Source organism: Pituophis catenifer, unplaced genomic scaffold (genome assembly GCF_029215685.1).
Source record: "Pituophis catenifer annectens isolate HBS135680 unplaced genomic scaffold, rPitCat1.0.hap2 SCAF_5, whole genome shotgun sequence".
Lineage (NCBI taxonomy): Eukaryota > Metazoa > Chordata > Lepidosauria > Squamata > Colubridae > Pituophis > Pituophis catenifer.
Window position 1 is genome coordinate 79457541 of NW_027256885.1, and position 18845 is coordinate 79476385.

The window sequence follows — 18845 nt, forward strand, 5'->3', positions numbered from 1 at the left end:
GTCCATTTGGCTCTTCGACATTTTCAACAGTTAGTGTTGGACAACCATGTGTTGGTTCTCACAGACAATGTGGCCACAAAAGCTCACATCAACCGCCAGGGAGGCACCAGATCGGCAGGTCTGATGAGGCCAGGAGACGGACTGTGGGCGGAGCGTCACCTGTGTTCATTGACAGCGGAACACATTTCCGGGGCATCAGATGTACAAGCGGATTGGCTGAGCAGGACGGTCGTCGATCACGCAGAGTGGCATCTACTTCTTTCACTCTTCAAGGACCTGGCAGACCAGTTTGGCCTTCCAGAAATGGATTTGTTTGCAACTTCTCAGAACGCTCAGCTTCCTTGGTTTTACACCTGGTTCCCGGACCCTTGAGCGGAGAGGGTGGATGCCCTTCGCAGTCCATGGCCGCCAGCCCTTCTGTATGCCTTTCGTCCTCTTCCTCTCATTCCGAGAGTGGTTTGCAAGCTGCTAGAAGAGAGAGCCGAGGTGGTTCTTCTAGCGCCTCATTGGCCTTGTGCCTGGTTTGCCGACCTCAAGGCCTTGTCTGTGGCTCCTCCGTGGCAAATTTCCCTGGTCAAAGCCTCGCTCAGCCAGGGGGCATTGATACATCCGGATCCCCAGTGGCTCCAATTGACCGCCTGGCACTTGAGCGGCGTGCTATGAGAGCTAATGACTTTTCTTCCAGGGTCATGAAGACCATTCAGGCTGCTCGGCGTCCTTTGACAGAACGCGGTTATTTGGCCACGTGGCGAACCTCTTTGTTCTTGGTGTACTCAAAAGGGTCTTTCTCCGCTCCACGTCTCCATTGGCCAGGTGCTGGAATTCCTTCAGGACGGGCTTGATAAGGGACTCTCGTCCAGTACCATTAGGAGGCATGTGGCAGCTCTTTCTACGGTTTTATCGTGTGGACACTTACCTCCTTATCTCAACATTCTACCTTTAGGAGGTTTCTGAAGGGTGCTTCAAATTTGTGTCCTCCAGTGTGCACAGGTATCCTACCTGGGATTTGGCCATTGTTCTTAATTCTCTCACGGGAGCCCCGTATGAGCCATTGAGAACCATCAGCCTTCGCCTTTTGACGTGTAAGGTCGCCTTTCTTGTGGCGATTACCTCGGCCAGACGTATTTCAGAACTTGCTGCCCTTTCCATGCGGAGTGATCTCTGTGTTTTTCATATTGATCGAGTGGTTCTTAGACTCTATCCCTCGTTCATTCCTAAGATTAATACCCCCATTTCATCAGATGCAAGAATTGATCCTGCCAGATTTCTGTCCTGATCCTTCCCATTCGTTGGACCGACGCTGGCATACCCTGGACGTTCGGAGGGCTCTCCGTATTTACCTTAAGAGGACAGCTGCCATACATCGTACGGAGTCCTTGTTCATTTCCTTCTTCCAGTTTCCTTGGGTTCCCGAGTGACATCTTAGCACTGAAGGGGTTGATTCTGTATTCATAGGTTTGTAGAACAATAGGATTAAGGTCTTTTTCTCAACTCTGTTCATGTTATAACATTTTTGCTGTGAAGAAGAGGCATGTGATCTCTGCTGAGTCAAATTCAGTTTTGAGAACTGCAGAAGTAAACCAAGCATCTGTGATAATATCTTGTAGGCAGAGAAACTGCCCAATAATCTTACAAAAACCTCTGGAAGAGCATGACATTGTGAATGGATTAATGGAATTTATTTACCAAAAAAATTAAACATATACAGCCTTATTCTACATAATTAAAAAACTAATCTTTATTTCATGATGGAATAACCTTTGGATGGTAATATATTTTCTTCAAAAAGCATTTTATTTAAAAAAATCCAATTTAAATAAAAAAATCGATTTAAATCAAAAAAATCTGATTTTTTTTATTTTTTTAAAAAAATCATTGATTTTTATCCGCCCTGATTCTAATACAGATGTTTTAACAGAAACCTATGATGCCAACAATTTGTATGTGTGTATACACAAACACACACAGACACAAATATACAGAGACAGACACAGTAACTGAGGTTAGGGGAGGATATACACTTGGGTCATGATTATGACATCAGCTAGGGCTTAAGCACTCCTATGTTCAGTTAGGTCTTTTATATAGCTCCTAATTATACTATCTAAATACACTAAGCCAAACTGTATTTCTCATAAGACGTGAAAGGCGATGCAACTTAATCACTACTGCTGCCAGTAGCAAAAAAGCTAAATTTTGTTTCAGCTATGTTATTTTGTTCTGAAACTTAACAATACATTCCTAAAAGAATATTACTTTCCAAGAAGACTTAAATGTTTCAGGAATCAGATGTACTCCACTAAACCCTCTTTTTGCCCCACTTCCCTACATCAAATGTTGACTCCTGTGATTTCCCATAAAGGATACATAAGCATAATCTTAAATGGGTAAGTATGGTTGTGCTAGATGGCAGCCTTTAAACAGTTGTCTCATATCATTTGGAAAGGATTCATATCTATATTAGCCAACTGCAGGAGAGCCATAGTTAATCCAACTACCATTCTGTTAAATAAATGCATTTTTACCTCTAAAAGAAAAAAAATAAGCTTTAAAATCTAAGTTACAAGAGGTTTCTACTTCAAGAGGTATTTAAAGCATATGTTCAAAGAATGAGACTTTAATATATACACAATTACTGCACTGTGCGCATTAATAATTTGATACTAAATCATGTTAAAACAATTACATTTTCTTTTAAACCAATGAGATATGAATCTATATATATAAAAGCAAAAACCACTCACGCCAGAACCGTAAAGCCTACAAACTTGAAATTTGCCACGTATGTTCCTCTTGGCTTCTAGGTGCTCACTAAGAAAGGATTTTTCAAAATGACCATCAGAGCATTAGTATTTTCTATATTATGATTAACACGCTCTGATGCTAAGGAGTTCTACTCCCCTTCCCCACCTGAAAAGAAATCTGTTCCAAATGCAAAACACAAGCAGAGGAGTTTCACTTTCAGTTTTACTTTCACAGCAGCAACCAGGGGATAGGATAGGAGAGGCTTCTGTGGGGCAAGCCAGAGGGAGAGAAGGGGATAGGATAGGGGAGGCTTCTGTGGGGCAAGGCTGAGGGAGAGAAGGGGATAGGATAGGCCAATCATAACTACTCATTAATTTTCAAGCTGTAAGTGTCGATTTATCAAGCCCGATCACATAGTTTCGTAGCGAAGCATGGGTAGCCAGCTAGTACACTATAAACAATAAAAAGCTATTCTATGCAATTTCATCTATCTGCTTCAATTAAGTAGGAGAAAGATAATAAACAAAAACATTCCACAGGTTTGATGCCTGTGTCAAAGACTGGCAAATAAACTATAAATTGATGCAGCTTAGAAAAATGGCTGTTTGCTAAAGAGATCATGAAGCCAAAATGTCAGGGGTGAAATGCTCCCGGTTCGGACCGGATCACCCGATCTGGTAGCGATGGCGGCGGGTGGTTCGGAGAACCGGTATCAAAAATCCCTGCGCCCCCCCCCATGCCCAGCTGAGCCGCACGATCATCAGAGGCTTTTTTTTTTTTACTTTTAAAAGCATTTTTTCTACAACCTCTTCCGAAGAAAAAATACTTTTAAAAGTAAAAAAAAAAAAGCCTCTGATGATCGTGCGGCTCAGCTGGGATCATCAGAGGCTTTTCAAAGCATTTTTTTCTGCAACCTCTTGGCCGAAGAGGTGGTAAAAAAAATGCTTTGAAAAGTCTCTGGCAACTCCCAGCTGAGTTGCCTGATTGGCAGAGGCTTTTCAAAGCATTAGAAAAAAATGCTTTGAAAAGTTAAAAAAAAAAAAAGTTGGCCACGCCCACCCAGTCACATTAACCCCCCCCAAGCCACGCCCACAGAACCGGTAGTAACAAATTTTACATTTCACCCCTGCAAAATGTGCTTTTGTCATGACACCACTGATGGGCTGTATGCTAAAATAAAGCCAGGTCATGACACACACTTGAAAGTAAAACAGGAAGCCTGTAATTGCAGTGTGTGTCTGGCAAGAACAAAGAATGCTTATCTACAGGAAATATGCATGTATAAATCTTGTAACAATTCTGGGTAGTTAGAAAGCTGACAACTTGCAGATCTTAGCTAACAATTAGGAATAGTGATGGCCTGCAGCCAATAAAATGTGTATTAGATAACTCTTGGGGCATTCATTAGCCAAGGTTTAGGAATAGGGACAGCTAGAGACCAATAGAACAAATTGTAGAATTATTACTAAAATGTTTATTAGATGATATTTTTTATTATCTTGCCTTGTCCTGCCTTTTCTTTTAGTGAAAATGTATAAAGCTTACTTAATCCTTTGTTCTTGGTTCTTGGCATTTTGGCCAGGAGCCCTTTTCCTTGGAGTACTCCAATAAAAAGCAATCAGAAACCCTGCACCTCGTGTCTGGCGTCCATCATTGGCTTCAGCACCAGGCTCAGACCTGAATTGGGGACAACAATCTGGGGGCTCTTTCCAGGATTCCACACCTGGATTCAATTGAAAGACACCAATGACTACCAGAGGAGGGCCCCTGGACGGGTAAGACTTAGTGGCTGAAAGGTGTGTGAATGCTCTGAAATAAAACTCCCAGAAACACACAACTGTGTGTTTCTGCACTGCCAGCCGCCCTCAGAGCTCATGAGTCTTTTGACAGTGATTGAGTACTCTGAAAAGCAAGGAGTGATGCAGAGATCCGCGTGTCTCACTGATGCATAGAGTGGATTGATTGAATGCAATGAGCCACTGTCTAAATGAACGTCCAGCCTCAGTAAGATCCTTGGTGACTTCTTAATTGAACTCAAAGGCTGAAGCCCTGAAGAAAGCGAGGAGCAGGAACAACCACCGGTGGAGGAAAAGAAAGAGGCAAAATTTGGAGGAAAGGTAAGGACTGGACAGGAGACGTCCCAGGGGATAAGAGAAATCCACCTGAGATCTGGCTTTGAAATGGGAAATCGTGGCAGCAAAAAGGCATCCAGTCGAAAGGCGACAGAGTTGCCAAAAGGGAAGATGCCCAAAGATACGCCGGTGGGTTGTATTTTGGCTAATTTTGAAATATTAGAGAGATTAGATATAGGGACTAAGGCAGCCTTTTCTCATTATTGTGTGTCAGTATGGCCATACTTAAAATTAGATAAACCAGGAGATTTCTGGCCACCCCAAGGATCAATCAATCACCAATTAATTAAAGAAGTGAGAACTGCCCTCTTGGAGCAGAAACGGCATGTTGAAATTCAATATCTGGAACTCTTTGTGAAATTGGCAAACAGCCCATCTCTGCTACAAGATTGCAGTTATGAAGGATCTTTTGTATGCACAGCACAGGATTCTAAGTTAAAGAAACCCAGTGCTCCTCCGTTTATACTGGAGGACTCTAAGACTGGTCTGCCACCCCCTACTTACTCATGCAATGGGACAGCCCAGACAAGGAGATCCCAGAGAGGGGGGGAGGCTGAGGAACAACATAATCAAACAGTGAGTGACTCCTTTGACATCCAATCTCGATCAAAACTGAAATCAGAGGTGCAGGCTCCACTTAGAGAAAATATACCGTATTTTCCGGCGTATAAGACAACTGGGCGTATAAGACGACCCCCGACTTTTCCTGTTAAAATATAGGGTTTGGGCTATACTCGCCGTATAAGACTACCCCTCTTCCAACGCACACCAAATAAAAATTAAAAAACATCAACTGGCTCACCCACAATGTAAAAGCAGCTGTGCTAGACCCAAAATGGCCCCTGCAACAAGCAGGAACCTCACACAGCCACAAAAAGCCCCAAAAAACAACTTTCACACTTTACACACACAAAATTCCACATACAGCTTTGTGAGATTTTGTGTGTTTGTGTAGTTAGAGTGAAACACTACAGAAACACACTAAATCTCAGAAAGCTGCACAAATATTATTTTTTTTTTATTTATTTTTATATGAAAACTAAATTTAAAACTTCCTAAACTTTAAATGGCTAGGTCTAAAAAAGAACAACTAAAAAAAACCCCAATTAACTATTTTTTTTAAAGCTCCCAAAGGGGAAAAAAACTTACCCAATAGAACAGGGGTCTCCAACCTTGGCAACTTTAAGACTTGTAGACTTCAACTCCCAGAATTCCTCAGCCAGCTTTGTTTTGCTTGATTGCAGGCAGGGAGTGGCTTGCTGATGGAATGGATTCAGGCAAGCAAAGCAAGGCAAGCGTTGTGACTAGCAGCTAAGGTAAGCAAGCTGGAGGGGGAAAACTTTTTTCCTTTTACATGGCTCTGGCGATCCCAGCTGCATTGCCTGATTAGAAGGCAACGCAGCTGGGATCGTCAGAGCTTGGATTGCCAGAGCCATGTAAAAGGAAAAAAGTTTTTCCTTTTACATGGCTCTGGCGATCCCAGCTGTGTTGCCTGATTAGCAGGCAACACAGCTGGGATCGTCAGAGCTTGGATCGCCAGAGCCATTTAAGGCTCGTCAGAGCCTTTCGGGCTGGTCTGCCTGGTTACAGGAAAACGACACCCGGCGTATAAGACGACCCCCGACTTTTCAGAAGATTTTCATGTGTTAAAAAGTCATTTTATACGCCGGAAAATACGGTAGTGGTAGTAGGAGGAAATAGATTCCGTCGAGTGCTAGTTCACACACCATTTTCCACTTCAGACCTTTATAACTGGAAGCAACAAAATCCCAGTTATAAGGAAGACCCAGAGAAAATGCACTCCCTGTTCTTATCTATTATAAGGACACATAACCCCACTTGGGCAGACATTCAGACATTGATGGATGTCCTTTCAACACCAGAGGAATGGAGACTGGTGAGGGGGGCAATGGAGCAGCAGTTAAAAAAAGAGCATGAGAATGACAACCGCTGGGAATGCCCCCTCACAGAGCCAGAACGGGATCTGGATGATGATCGGGACAATAGGAGAGTACAAAATTATCAATCCTTACTCTTTTTTTTTTTTATTGAAAAAGTTTTTCAAATACAAATTTTCCCCCTTTTTCCCCCCCCTCCTCCCTAACCCCCCTCCCCCTCCCCTTCCCCTTTGACTTCTTCATAATAAAACCCAAATTCATAACAGATTATATCATACTTTACCATCCACTTACTCCATCTCCATATGCTGACCCTTTCTTTCTAATAAAATTATCATATCCCCCTTATCCTATACTATAATATACATTTCAAAGTGACATTCTATTATAACATTATCTGATAACTCCTAATTTAACATAATAATGTTATTATATCTCCCAATTTAACGATTTCCACTCATCATCTACCCTTTTACTACCCCCCATACAATATAACATTTCAGAACATACTTCCACTATAAGACTATACAATAAATCCTAATTTAACATTTATTCAGTTCAGCTACCCATTTCCTTCCCCCCCATCATTATGTCTCTTAGCTCAAATCTTTTACATATATTCACATTTAAACATAATATCCCTTTTTTTTAAACTAAACAATCAATAACCTAACCTATCTCCACCCACTTTCCTACAAAACTACCATAATCCTTACTCTTATATGGAATCCAAAATGGAGTTCCCAAAATTAAAAATCTTGCAAAAGTATATGAAATAAGGCAAAAGAAAGAGGAAAGTCCTGGAGATTTTCTTGAAAGAATATACCAGGCTTTCAGGCAATACACTGATTTAGATCCTGAAGCCTCAGACAATCAGAAAATGATAAACATGATTTTTATAGGGTAGTCAGCAGAAGATATAAGAAGAAAGTTACAGAAAGTAGAAGGAGGTCCAGGGAAAGGCATTTCAGAATTGGTTGAGATAGCTTATAAAGTTTTTACCAACAGAGGACAAGAAGAAAATAAGAAAGAAATTCAGAAGGCTTGCTGAAACTATCTTCCTAGCAGATGCCCTTAGGCAAGAAAAGCAGGGAGGAGGGGGACAAACCGGAAGAGGACGGCAAGGAGTGGGAATTCAGGTAGCTCGAGGCAGTAGAGGGCATGGAAGAGGAAGGGTCCCTTGGGACCCAACCAGTGTGCTATATGCAGAAAGGAAGAACATTGGAAGAGGGAATGCCCAATGGCTATAGCCATGCGAGCAGAAGAAAAAGAGTGAAGAGGTCAGGGGCAAGGAGCTATTGCTCCCCCAACCCCCGAACCCCTGGTGGAAGTCCAAATGGAGGGGGGGGGTTAAACACAAAATGTTAATAGATACAGGAGCAAGCAGATCTGTCCTTAACAGACCTATTGCTCCTCAGACTGCTGATGAGATACCAATTGTTGGAGCTTCAGGAAAAGCTATTTCAGCCCCCTTTTTACAACCTTTAGAATGTAAAATAGGGCGCACTGTATTCACTCACCAGTTCCTGTATTTACCGGAATGTCCACTCCCACTCTTGGGATGGGACATCTTTAATAAATTACAAGCAACCATAACGTGCAAAGGGAGAAGCATAAAGATGAAGATACCCCAAGAGGAAATATGGAGAGCAACCACCTTAGTAATGTAAGGTCCAATAATAATATGTTTAAGCTCATAAATGCCAAACAAGAAACTTAAACAGAGGCTTGAGTAACATAGCATTTAATCTTGATCAAGCTTAAATGGTTAGCTGTTCCAAACATATACAAGATACATGCAGGTAACAACTACAGAAAAGAGAGGGAATGTGAATCCCTTTTATATTGTTTAGGAAAGTCATAAGCCTCCAATTCTGGCATCTTTGATTTGTGTATCCCCTGGAATTTGGTTTGTGTATCCCCCCCCCAACAGGGTAGAGCCTCTTAATGAGCATCATTACCTCTTTCCTTTGTTCTCACAATTGACCACTTGACCCCTTGGTGTGAAGGGAAAGGAACTCAACACAGATTGAGTGTTAGCATCTCCAATATGATACGTTCTGGGCAGGGGGGGAAAGAGATAAGGCTCTGATATAGTTTGACAAATGCCAGATACTTCACAACAGACCCCAATAACAGTCCAGGAAGTTAGTCAATGTGGCATGTTTGTGTTATAACCAGGGTGGATAAAAATCAATGATTTTTTTAAAAAAATCTCTTTTGCTTTGATGTGTCAATGCGGTAAACAAATCGCCCAATTTTGGATACTCCAATAATTTTTTGTATTGCTTTCTAATATGAACTTCTTGTAGGCATACAATGTCCATTTTTAATTTTCCCAATTTATTAAAAGTTCTTTTCCTTTTTATCACCGAATTCAAACCGTTAATATTTATTGATATTGCTTTGGTTTCTTCTTCCATATTTTATTTGTTACTAGTTTTTGTTGATCTTGTCGTCCTTATTTCTCTTTGATCCTTGGCCTCTTTTGACCTTGCCCCCTCTCTAATTGCCTTTTCTTCTTGTTCTTTTGTCGTCTCTCTTTTTTGATCTTCTTTTTCTTTCACCGCTTCATCTTGGACTTTCGTTTCTTTTTCCTCTCTCAATCTTTGTTCTTCTTGGGGCCCCAAATATTGATCATAAAATAATTCCGCTTTCTCTATCGAGTCCAGTCTATGTCTTTACGCTTGCCAATAAGCCTATATTCCTTCTGGTATTAACCATCTGAAATTTACTCCTTTTTGGATTAAGAATTTTGTCAGAAATTGTTATTCTCTCCTCAGATCTTGCACTCTTCTGGGTATCTGTTTCAGCACCACAATCTCTTTGTCTTTATATTTTATTGGAGTATTTCTTGCTACCTGTAATATTTCTGTTTTTATTGCTTTCCTGGTAGATCTTACATGCACCTCTCTTGGCAGTTTATTTCTCATTGCATATCGAGTATGCACTCTGTATATCTCATCAATCCCATTTAATATCTTTTCCTTGTGTTCCTCCACCACTTCCACCACTATCTCCGCCATCAGTTCTGCCAAGTTCTCTCCTTTCTCTTCTTCTATGTTTTGAAATCTTAAATAGTACTCTGCTCTGTCCATTTCGAGAGAAATATTTTTCCCCCCTGGTTTTTGTCAGCCATTGTGAGTCTGTCATCCATTTCCTCCACTTTTTTTTTCTATTAAATCTGCCTTTTCCTCCACTTTCTGTATTCTTTCTTCATTCTTTCCCATCATCGCCTTCACTTCTTGAGAAAACCCGAATAACCAAAGACCTACATACAAACACCCGCGAAAACCTCAGAAAACAAATATATATATATATATATATGTGTGTGTGTGTGTGTGTGTGTGTGTGTATAGGGTTATGCAAGTTTTGGTGTATTCGGGTCTTTTCCCATGTAAGATTGAGAGTATCTTGGTGACGTTTCGACGAGGTCCCACTCGTCATCTTCAGGCTGGTGTCTTCGGCTTCATGCTTGTGCGAGGAAAGCATGATCGGAGCCAGACCACGGCGGCATCACCAGCTGCTGCACCCCCCTCCGATCCCCACACAAAGCAAACTGACACACGCCATGAACACATGGCAAGACCTCAAACTCTGAGCCAAACCAAAGCCCAGGATGTGGCATCACAGCCATCTGCTCAGGACATTACATCAAATAACTCAGGATATCACAACACTAGAACTCAGGATGTTAACACACAGCCCATTACCCAGGTCATTAAAACACAAAAGACTAATGGGCACACATCAAGGACCTCACCCACACAGGATGTTACGAAACAGCTGACTAATCTGCAAACATCAACTCCATCAACCAATCAAAATGTAACAACACAGGCAACCAACCTGCTCACAGCAACAAAGCCAGCACCCCACACCTCCACACCAGTATTTATAGAGAGACGGCAGCTCCGATCACGCTTTCCTCGCACAAGCACGAAGCCAAAGACACCAGCCTGAAGATGACGAGTGGGACCTTGTCGAAACGTCGCCAAGATACTCTCAATCTTACACGGGAAAAGACCCGAATACACCAAAACTTGCATATATATATATATATATATATATATATATATATATATATATATATATATATATATTTATAATATATATATATATAATTATATATATAATATAAAATATAATATATTTATTATATATTTATATATATATAAAAAGAAGAAGAAGAAATGAAGAAGTAAAAAACCAAACATTCCTGACTCTTCAGGTTCTTCTTACCTTAATCCAATTTTTTATTTATCATCAAAATTCAAACACTTCAAAAAAACAACCAAAAAAAAAAAAGAGGAGAAAAAAAGACATGGAAAGGAAAAAAGATACAAAATTCAATCCAGTCAATGAAAACAGTTCAAGAAAAAGGAAAAAGAAAAAAGGAAAAAGAGAAATCACTGTAAATGGTCAAATCCTAAGCCAAAAAAGAGGAGTATAAAAGGAAATAAAATAAAATAAAATAAAATAAAAAGAAGCAAAAGAGCACAGTCACAAGAAAAAGAAAAAAGAAAAAGATTTCCAAACAGGGCTGTTTATATTGCCTCAGTTGTCTTGTTTTAGTTTCTGTTTCAAAATTTTCACAAGGCACACTATTTCAACTTCTATTAAGGCTATCTATCTCAATATGCAGTTCTTGCCAGACACAGCTGTTTCTTATCAGTCCAAGCCTACAATCTCAAGGCTAGTCCTCTCAATCAGTTTATTTAAAATAAAGTCTTTTTATTTGTGTCTCTAGATGGCGCTGCAAACCACTTTCACTCAGAAGAAAAGTGGAAAAAAAGAAAAAAAATAGGAAAAGTTTTATAACTAGTTCTTTCAATAATTTCCACTCAGTCTCATTAATTTTGCATAAATCCACAAATCCAAAATTTACAAGTATTCAATTAGGCTTCCTGTTCTTATTTTCTTGCTCCCCAAAGTAATTTTGTTACTTCATTCAATTCATTTCTTCCGCTTGGGTCAATCCACTTTCTTCGCCGCTAAACAGCTGAGGGTAGAGAGCTGACACATGCCCCGCTCTCCCCTCTTCTCTTTTAGTTATTTATTTATTTATTTGTTCAACTTGTATGCTGCCTTTCTCCGAAGACTCAAGGCGGCTTACAATGCATTTAAAAACCATATATAAAAACATTAAAGATTAAAAACAATTAAAACCCATTCACACCATTCATGGCTGGATCTCGCCAGATCGCAACAGCGAGATCAGCGGCCCCAGGCCTGCCGGAAAAGCCAGGTCTTCACCGCTTTTCGGGAGGCCAATAGGGTGGGGATGGTCCGGATCTCAGGAGGTAACTGGTTCCAGAGAGCTGGGGCAGCCACAGAGAAGGCCCTTCCCCGCGGGCCCGCCAGCCGGCATTGTTTAGCTGGTTTGGCTTCTGTCTCAAAGACCAGTCTCAATCGGTGTTGATATGGAGTGAGGGGTCCTGTCCACAGCTGCTCCGGCACGGTACTCCACTCCTTTTTAACATCTACATGAAGCTGCTATGTGAGATCATTTACAACCAGAGAGTGAGGTATCATCAGCATGCTGATGATACTCAACTTTATATCTCTACCCCTGGTGATCCAAGTGATGCTGTTGCTGCTCTCTCGTGTTGCCTGGAGGCTGTGGGGGCCTGGATGGGGGACAACAGGCTTCAGCTGAACCCTCGAAAGACCAAAGAGCTGGGTGCATGGAGCTTCAAGATCCAGGATTTTAACTATCTTAGATCTGGATGGGGTTGCACTACCCCAGACAGACCCAGTCCGCAATTTGTGGGTTCTCCTGGACTCTCAACTCCAGCTCGATGAGCAGGTGGCAGTTGTGGCTAGGAGAGCCTTTGTACAACTTCGTGTTGTGCGCCAGTTGCGGCCTTTCCTGGATCAACCCTAACAAAATAATGTCTTGACCAATCTCTTCCATGGTTTATATATTGTAATGACTTGGTCTACTTTTTGAATCCCTAGGTGTGCATATACCAATGTCTGCTAAATAGTTTGATCAGGAAGGATCCAGAAGGTCATTAAATAGTTTATTTTGATAGTTTCCTATTTTGATAGTTTCCTATATTATTGAGAAAAGAACAGTGTATAAAAGTCAGGAGGGCTAGAATAGTTAGAAAAGCAAAGAATTGTATGGTATGCTCATAGTATCTAGTATATTGTGGCATAGGTTTTTGTGGTTGGTTACATACATACACACACACACACACATAGAAGTATATATGCAAATGTTTGGGGACTGGAGAAAACTGCATATGGTGAAAAAATTGTATGGAAACATTGTATGGAAATAAGCAGAAAGTACAGACTATTGTTATTTTCTTGGATGTTCAGGAGTTCATTTCCATTATGTTTCTTTGTTACTTTCTTCCTATACTCTGTCCCCATAGAAGAGTATTCTAATATAAAATAAACAGATAAGTATAAAATTATCTACATCCATTAGAAAGTATGTCAGATATACAGATGATCCTCTTGAAATCTATCATTTACGAATATTTGGCAATATTTTCAGCAGTTTCATCAGATTTCTTACTTAGTATATGTTTTAAGTTCAGGAAACAGCAATCATTTTTTGTGGAATTAGCTTTCTTTTTTCCCTTTATTTTCTTTAATTCTAAACTGCATAATTTGATTAATTTCACTACTTGGAGTGTTGGACAAAGCTTACCTGGTATCTCTAGAGTGACAAATCTAAATGAATTATTCAATTTTCTTTCAAGAAAATCCTTTTATATTGGGTTCTTTCCTAACCAAAGTCCAACTTTTAAAAAAGCAGAAATGTTTTTCTAAATATATGTTCTATAATAATTTCATTTCTGATCTTTTAAAGGCATTTGGCGGTGAAGATGAGTTGTGCATCTATTTCAGAAAACCTTATATGAAAAGACAAACAAGTTTCAGAAAGTGTCAGCATTACTACTTGGAGAATATGGCAGGCTTTAAACGAGGTTATGATGGAAAAATTGCTGGATTGTATGATTTGGATAAAACCTTAGGCAGAGGGCATTTTGCTGTGGTGAAGCTTGCCCGACATGTATTTACAGGTGAAAAAGTGGCAGTTAAAGTAATTGACAAGACCAAGCTAGATACTCTTTCCACAGGACATCTTTTTCAAGAAGTCAGATGCATGAAACTAGTGCAACATCCTAATATAGTTCGCCTGTATGAAGTTATTGACACCCAGACCAAACTTTATCTGATCTTAGAACTTGGTGATGGAGGAGATATGTTTGATTACATCATGAAACATGAAGAAGGTCTTAATGAAGATCTGGCAAAGAAGTATTTTGCTCAGATTGTTCATGCTATATCATATTGCCATAAACTGCATGTCGTTCACAGAGACTTAAAACCGGAAAACGTTGTCTTTTTTGAAAAACCAGGACTTGTGAAATTAACTGATTTTGGATTTAGCAACAAATTTCAGCCTGGAAAAAAACTCACAACAAGTTGTGGCTCTCTTGCATATTCTGCCCCTGAAATTCTACTTGGAGATGAATATGATGCACCTGCAGTAGGTAAGTCAATGGACTATTAAACAACCTTAATTGCTATATTTTTGTGTTCAAATGAGATATTCTTGAAAAATCATTGAACAGTCACAATCTTATGCCATCCAAGAACTGCAGTTTCCAGAATTTAAAGCTAATATGCAAGATAGAATTCTGAAACTTGCAATTCTAAGATATCTTGAGGATACCATGTTATGAAAGGGTGGAATTAAATTTTAGAATCATACATTTTAAAGGTCTTTGTATACTTTCATTGAGGTAACCAGCTAGGTATCCCTCAAAGAGTATAGGGCAATTGGCCGTGACAACATCTGGCCCACTTCACCCCGCCCACCCACCCTACATCTGACCCACCATGGACATTCGTCTACCACTGCCCCCTCCACTGGTGCTCCTCTGCTGCCACTATTCCCCTGTCGGTCTTCCAACTCTGCCTAGTGACCGATGCGCTGTGGAACAATTCTCCATGGTCAATTCCCTGCACTGGATGAATAGCCATGCGTGTAGTGTGCTGGAGCAAACTGGGAGGAGGAGGTGCAGAAGTAGGGGTGACAGGTGGGGAGGGGACGGCAGTGGGACCCTCTGCCCCAAGGCACTTGTGGGGCAGCGGCACTGGGATTGGGGCCTCCTGTGATGACTCCCCTGGACACCTCCCCATATACCCCTTCAGATGTCATCTTGGGGGAGGATGAACCAGTTCCTGGCATGTCAGGAGGGAAGTTGGTCAATGGCTCCAAGCAACCGTCTGAGTGTGATTTGGCTGAAGTACAGCTGCAGGAGGACAGCCCTGAGGCATCACATGAGGAAAGCATGCAGCTGCAGCCAGTCAGGGATGAGGAAGAGGAACTGCCTTCTGCACCTGATCTAAGAACACGTAGAACAGAGAAAAGGCAGAAGCAGTGACGGTCAACCAGATTACTCGTGAGGAGAAAGCCTCACCATTCTTGATGGACTGCACCAAAAGCTGGCTATTTAGCACAGCAGATAGGTGGAAGTAATGCTGGGAACAACACGTTCATTTCCTAGCTGTGTGTTTTCTGGTTGTTGTGATTCCTGCCTTGCTTTGGATTGACACCATGTCTTGACTTGGATTGTGCCTTGTGAACTCTGGACTTTTCTTGCCTCGTGAACCCTCTTGTATTGTGGATTTAATTTTGCCTGGTGGGTTTATTTTGATTGGGAAACTTTCAAGTGCCTTGTGGACTCATTGGCCATTGCTCTATGGACTAGCATTGGTCTGATTGTGGCTAGACTTAAAAATTGAGGCTGTTCTGAATTTTTGGTGAAGGGAATTGCTGGGGAATATTAATGAACCCACTAAACCACGGTTAACGTGTGAGTGAGTGGGACAGCACACCTCTGTGGAGGCTCGGGGTGGCGTCAGGTGGGGAGGGGGCAGTAGCGCAGTGGTGGCATCAGGACCCTTGGGCCAGGAGTGCTTGCAGGGAAATGGAACCAGGATCAAGGCCTTCATGAGGTGCAACGGGGAGCAGAAGGGGAGGAGGCGGCAGCGTGGGGGGATGGCATCAGGACCTTTGGCCCTGGGGTGCTTGGAGACGCCCCACCCAAAGGAACAGGGCGGGGGAGTTGAACCTTTTGGCTAGCAAGAGCCAATTTCTTACCTGTAGTGATGTGACACGGGCAGGTACAGGAAGCGTGCTACATCCCGGGTGGGCAGTAGTTACTCTGGGGTTGGAGGGGAGGCATTGTTCGGTACCGACCCACTCTTCCTTCCTGGCGGAGATGCTGCAGGAGAGTTGCCACCTGTGCCGACACGTGTGTTACATATGCCAAAAGAGGAAAACAATACAGTAAAAAGTCCAAGGAGTTTGCTTGCATTAGTGTGTGAAAGAGAAAGTTACTCAGAGGGGGAGGAGCCCGGCCGCCCGGGGGCTGCTCACCTTTGTGCCGAGGGCAGCTGATATCTTGCGCAGAAGGGGTGGGTGGGACAGGAGGACCCAATCCAGGAATCCACTGTCAGCTTCCCAAAGGATTGGTGTTCATAGCCCGGCATGCGTTCCGAAGGTCATGGAAAGTGCAACCCCTTCCCTCTTCCTTCTGCCACTGCCACCCCTGTGCTGCCACCCCCTCTCCTCTTACCACTGCCCTCCCCAGGCCTCCACAGAGGCACCGATCTGGTGCTGCTTCCCCACAATCACCCCGGGGCTGAGGGTCCTGATGCTGCAACGCACTGCCACCCCTTTCCCGCTTGCCACCGCTGCCGCCTCCTGTGCCTATCCAGAGTCCCTGATCCCAGCACCAGTTCCCAAAAAGCACCCCTGGACTGAGGGTCCTGCTGCTGCCACTGCGCTACCGCCCCTTCCCCACTTGCCACTGCCTCCACCCCCTGCGCCTCCATGGAGTCCCTGATCCTGGTGCCAGTTCGCCACAAGTGCCTCTGGGCTAAGTAGAAAGCCAACTTGAGTCTAAAGGGTAACATAAAAAAGCTCAAGTTGTCCTTAAAATACCCTGACATTTAGCCAGAGAGACATATAGTCAAAAGTTAAGATTATTTATTTATTTATTTATTAGTCGCATTTTTATGCTGCCCAACTCCCGAAGGACTCTGGGTGGCTTACAACAGAGAATAAAACAATGCGAACAATATCCCATACAAAAGTTTAAAAGAAAACATTAAAACCCATACACTCCAATTCGTGGCCGGGTCTTGCAAGATCACCGTAGCGAGATCAACTGCCCCAGGCCTGCCGGAAGAGCCAGGTCTTCACCGCTTTCCGGAAGGCCAGTAGGGTGGGGGCAGTCCGGACTTCAGGGGGTAATTGGTTCCAGAGAGCTGGGGCAGCCACAGAGAAGGCCCTCCCCCGCGGGCCCGCCAGCCGACATTGTTTAGCTGACGGGACCCGGAGGAAACCGACTCTGTGGGATCTTACCGGTCGCTGGGAGCTATGCGGTAGAAGGCGGTCTCGAAGATATCTTGGCCCTGAGCCATGTAGGGCTTTAAAGGTAATAGCCAACACCTTGAATTGCGCCTGGAGACCGATAGGGAGCCAGTGCAGCTCGCAGAGAATTGGTGTAATGTGGGTGTATCTAGGTGTACCCACAATAGCTCGCGCGGCAGCATTCTGGACCAACTGTAGTCTCCGAACACTTTTCAAGGGTAGCCCCATGTAGAGCACGTTGCAATAATCCAACCGTGAGGTGACAAGGGCATGAGTGACTGTGAGGAGAGCCTCCTGATCTAAGTAGGGTCGCAGTTGGTGCACCAGACAAACCTGTGCAAAGGTCCCCCTAGCTACAGCCGTCAGATGTTGTTCCAATCTCAGCTGTGAGTCTAGGAGGACACCCAAATTGCGAGCCCGTTGTGAGGAGGGCACTTTCTCTCCCCCCCCCGAACCAAGGATGGACAATCAACATAGTCTTTAGGGGGCAATACCCAGAGCCATTCGGTCTTGTCTGGGTTAAGTCTGAGCCTGTTGACTCCCATCCAGATCCTCACAGCTTCCAGGCACCGGCACATCACATCCACCACCTCACTGAACTGACGAGGGGTGGAGATATACAGCTGGGTATCATCAGCATATTGCTGATATCTCACCCCGTGTCGTTGGATGATTTCACCCAGCGGTTTCATGTAGATGTTAAATAGGAGGGGAGAGAGGACTGAGCCCTGAGGCACCCCGCAGACAAGGGGCCTAGGGGTCGACCTCTGTCCTCCTACCAACACCGACTGTGATCGACCAGAGAAATAGGAGAACCACCGCAACACGGTGCCTCCCACTCCCAACTCCCTTAGTTGCCCCAGAAGGATACCATGGTCAATGGTATTGAAAGCCGCTGAGAGGTCAAGTAGCACCAAGATAGAGGAATGACCCCCATCTCGGGCTCGCCAGAAATCATCCATCAGCATGACCAAGGCAGTTTCCGTGCTGTAGCCAGGCCTGAAGCCGGACTGAAAAGGGTCCAGATAATCAGTTTCATCCAATGACCGCAGGAGCTGAAGTGCCACCACTTTCTCTACAACCTTTCCCACAAAGGGTAGGTTGGAGACTGGACGAAAGTTCTTTAATTCTGCTGGGTCCAGGGAAGGCTTCTTGAGGAGGGGCCTTACAACCACTTCCTTTAATGGTTGCGGGAAGGACCCCTCCCTCAAGGACGCATTAACTAAAGCCTGGAGCCAGCCTCGTGTCACCTCCCTGCTGGCCGAAACCAGCCAGGAGGGGCACGGGTCCAACAAACAAGTGAAGGAACTCATCGCCCCTACAGCCTTGTCCACTTCCTCAGGAGTCACTGGCTCAAACTCCTCCCACACAATAGGACTAAGACCCGCCCCCATCATCTCAGTTGGTATTGCCCAATCAGAGTCCAGGTCCATCCGAATCTGAGCGACTTTATCCGACAGAAACTGCACAAATTCCTCAGCTCTACCTTGCAAGGGCTCCTCCGTTCCCCCTACCTTAAGGAGGGAGTGAGTCACCCTAAATAGGGTGGCTGGGCGAGAATCAGCGGATGCAATAAGTGCGGAAAAATGTGAACATTTTGCCGCCCGTATCGCCACTAACTAAGTCCTAATAAAGGCTCTCAAAAGTGTTCGTTCGGAT

The 18845-nt window shown here is 43.3% G+C and overlaps 1 protein-coding gene across 1 annotated transcript in view; it reads left to right on the forward strand.

Moving 5' to 3' along the window:
* The window catches only part of SNRK (SNF related kinase), a 258721-nt gene that overhangs the window by 35494 nt on the left and 204382 nt on the right, over window positions 1-18845 (forward strand). Inside the window, exon 4 of the mRNA XM_070944393.1 lies at window positions 13605-14292. Coding sequence (XP_070800494.1) covers window positions 13653-14292 — 640 coding nt within the window. The 5' untranslated portion in view covers window positions 13605-13652. The remainder of the gene's footprint in view (window positions 1-13604; window positions 14293-18845) is intronic.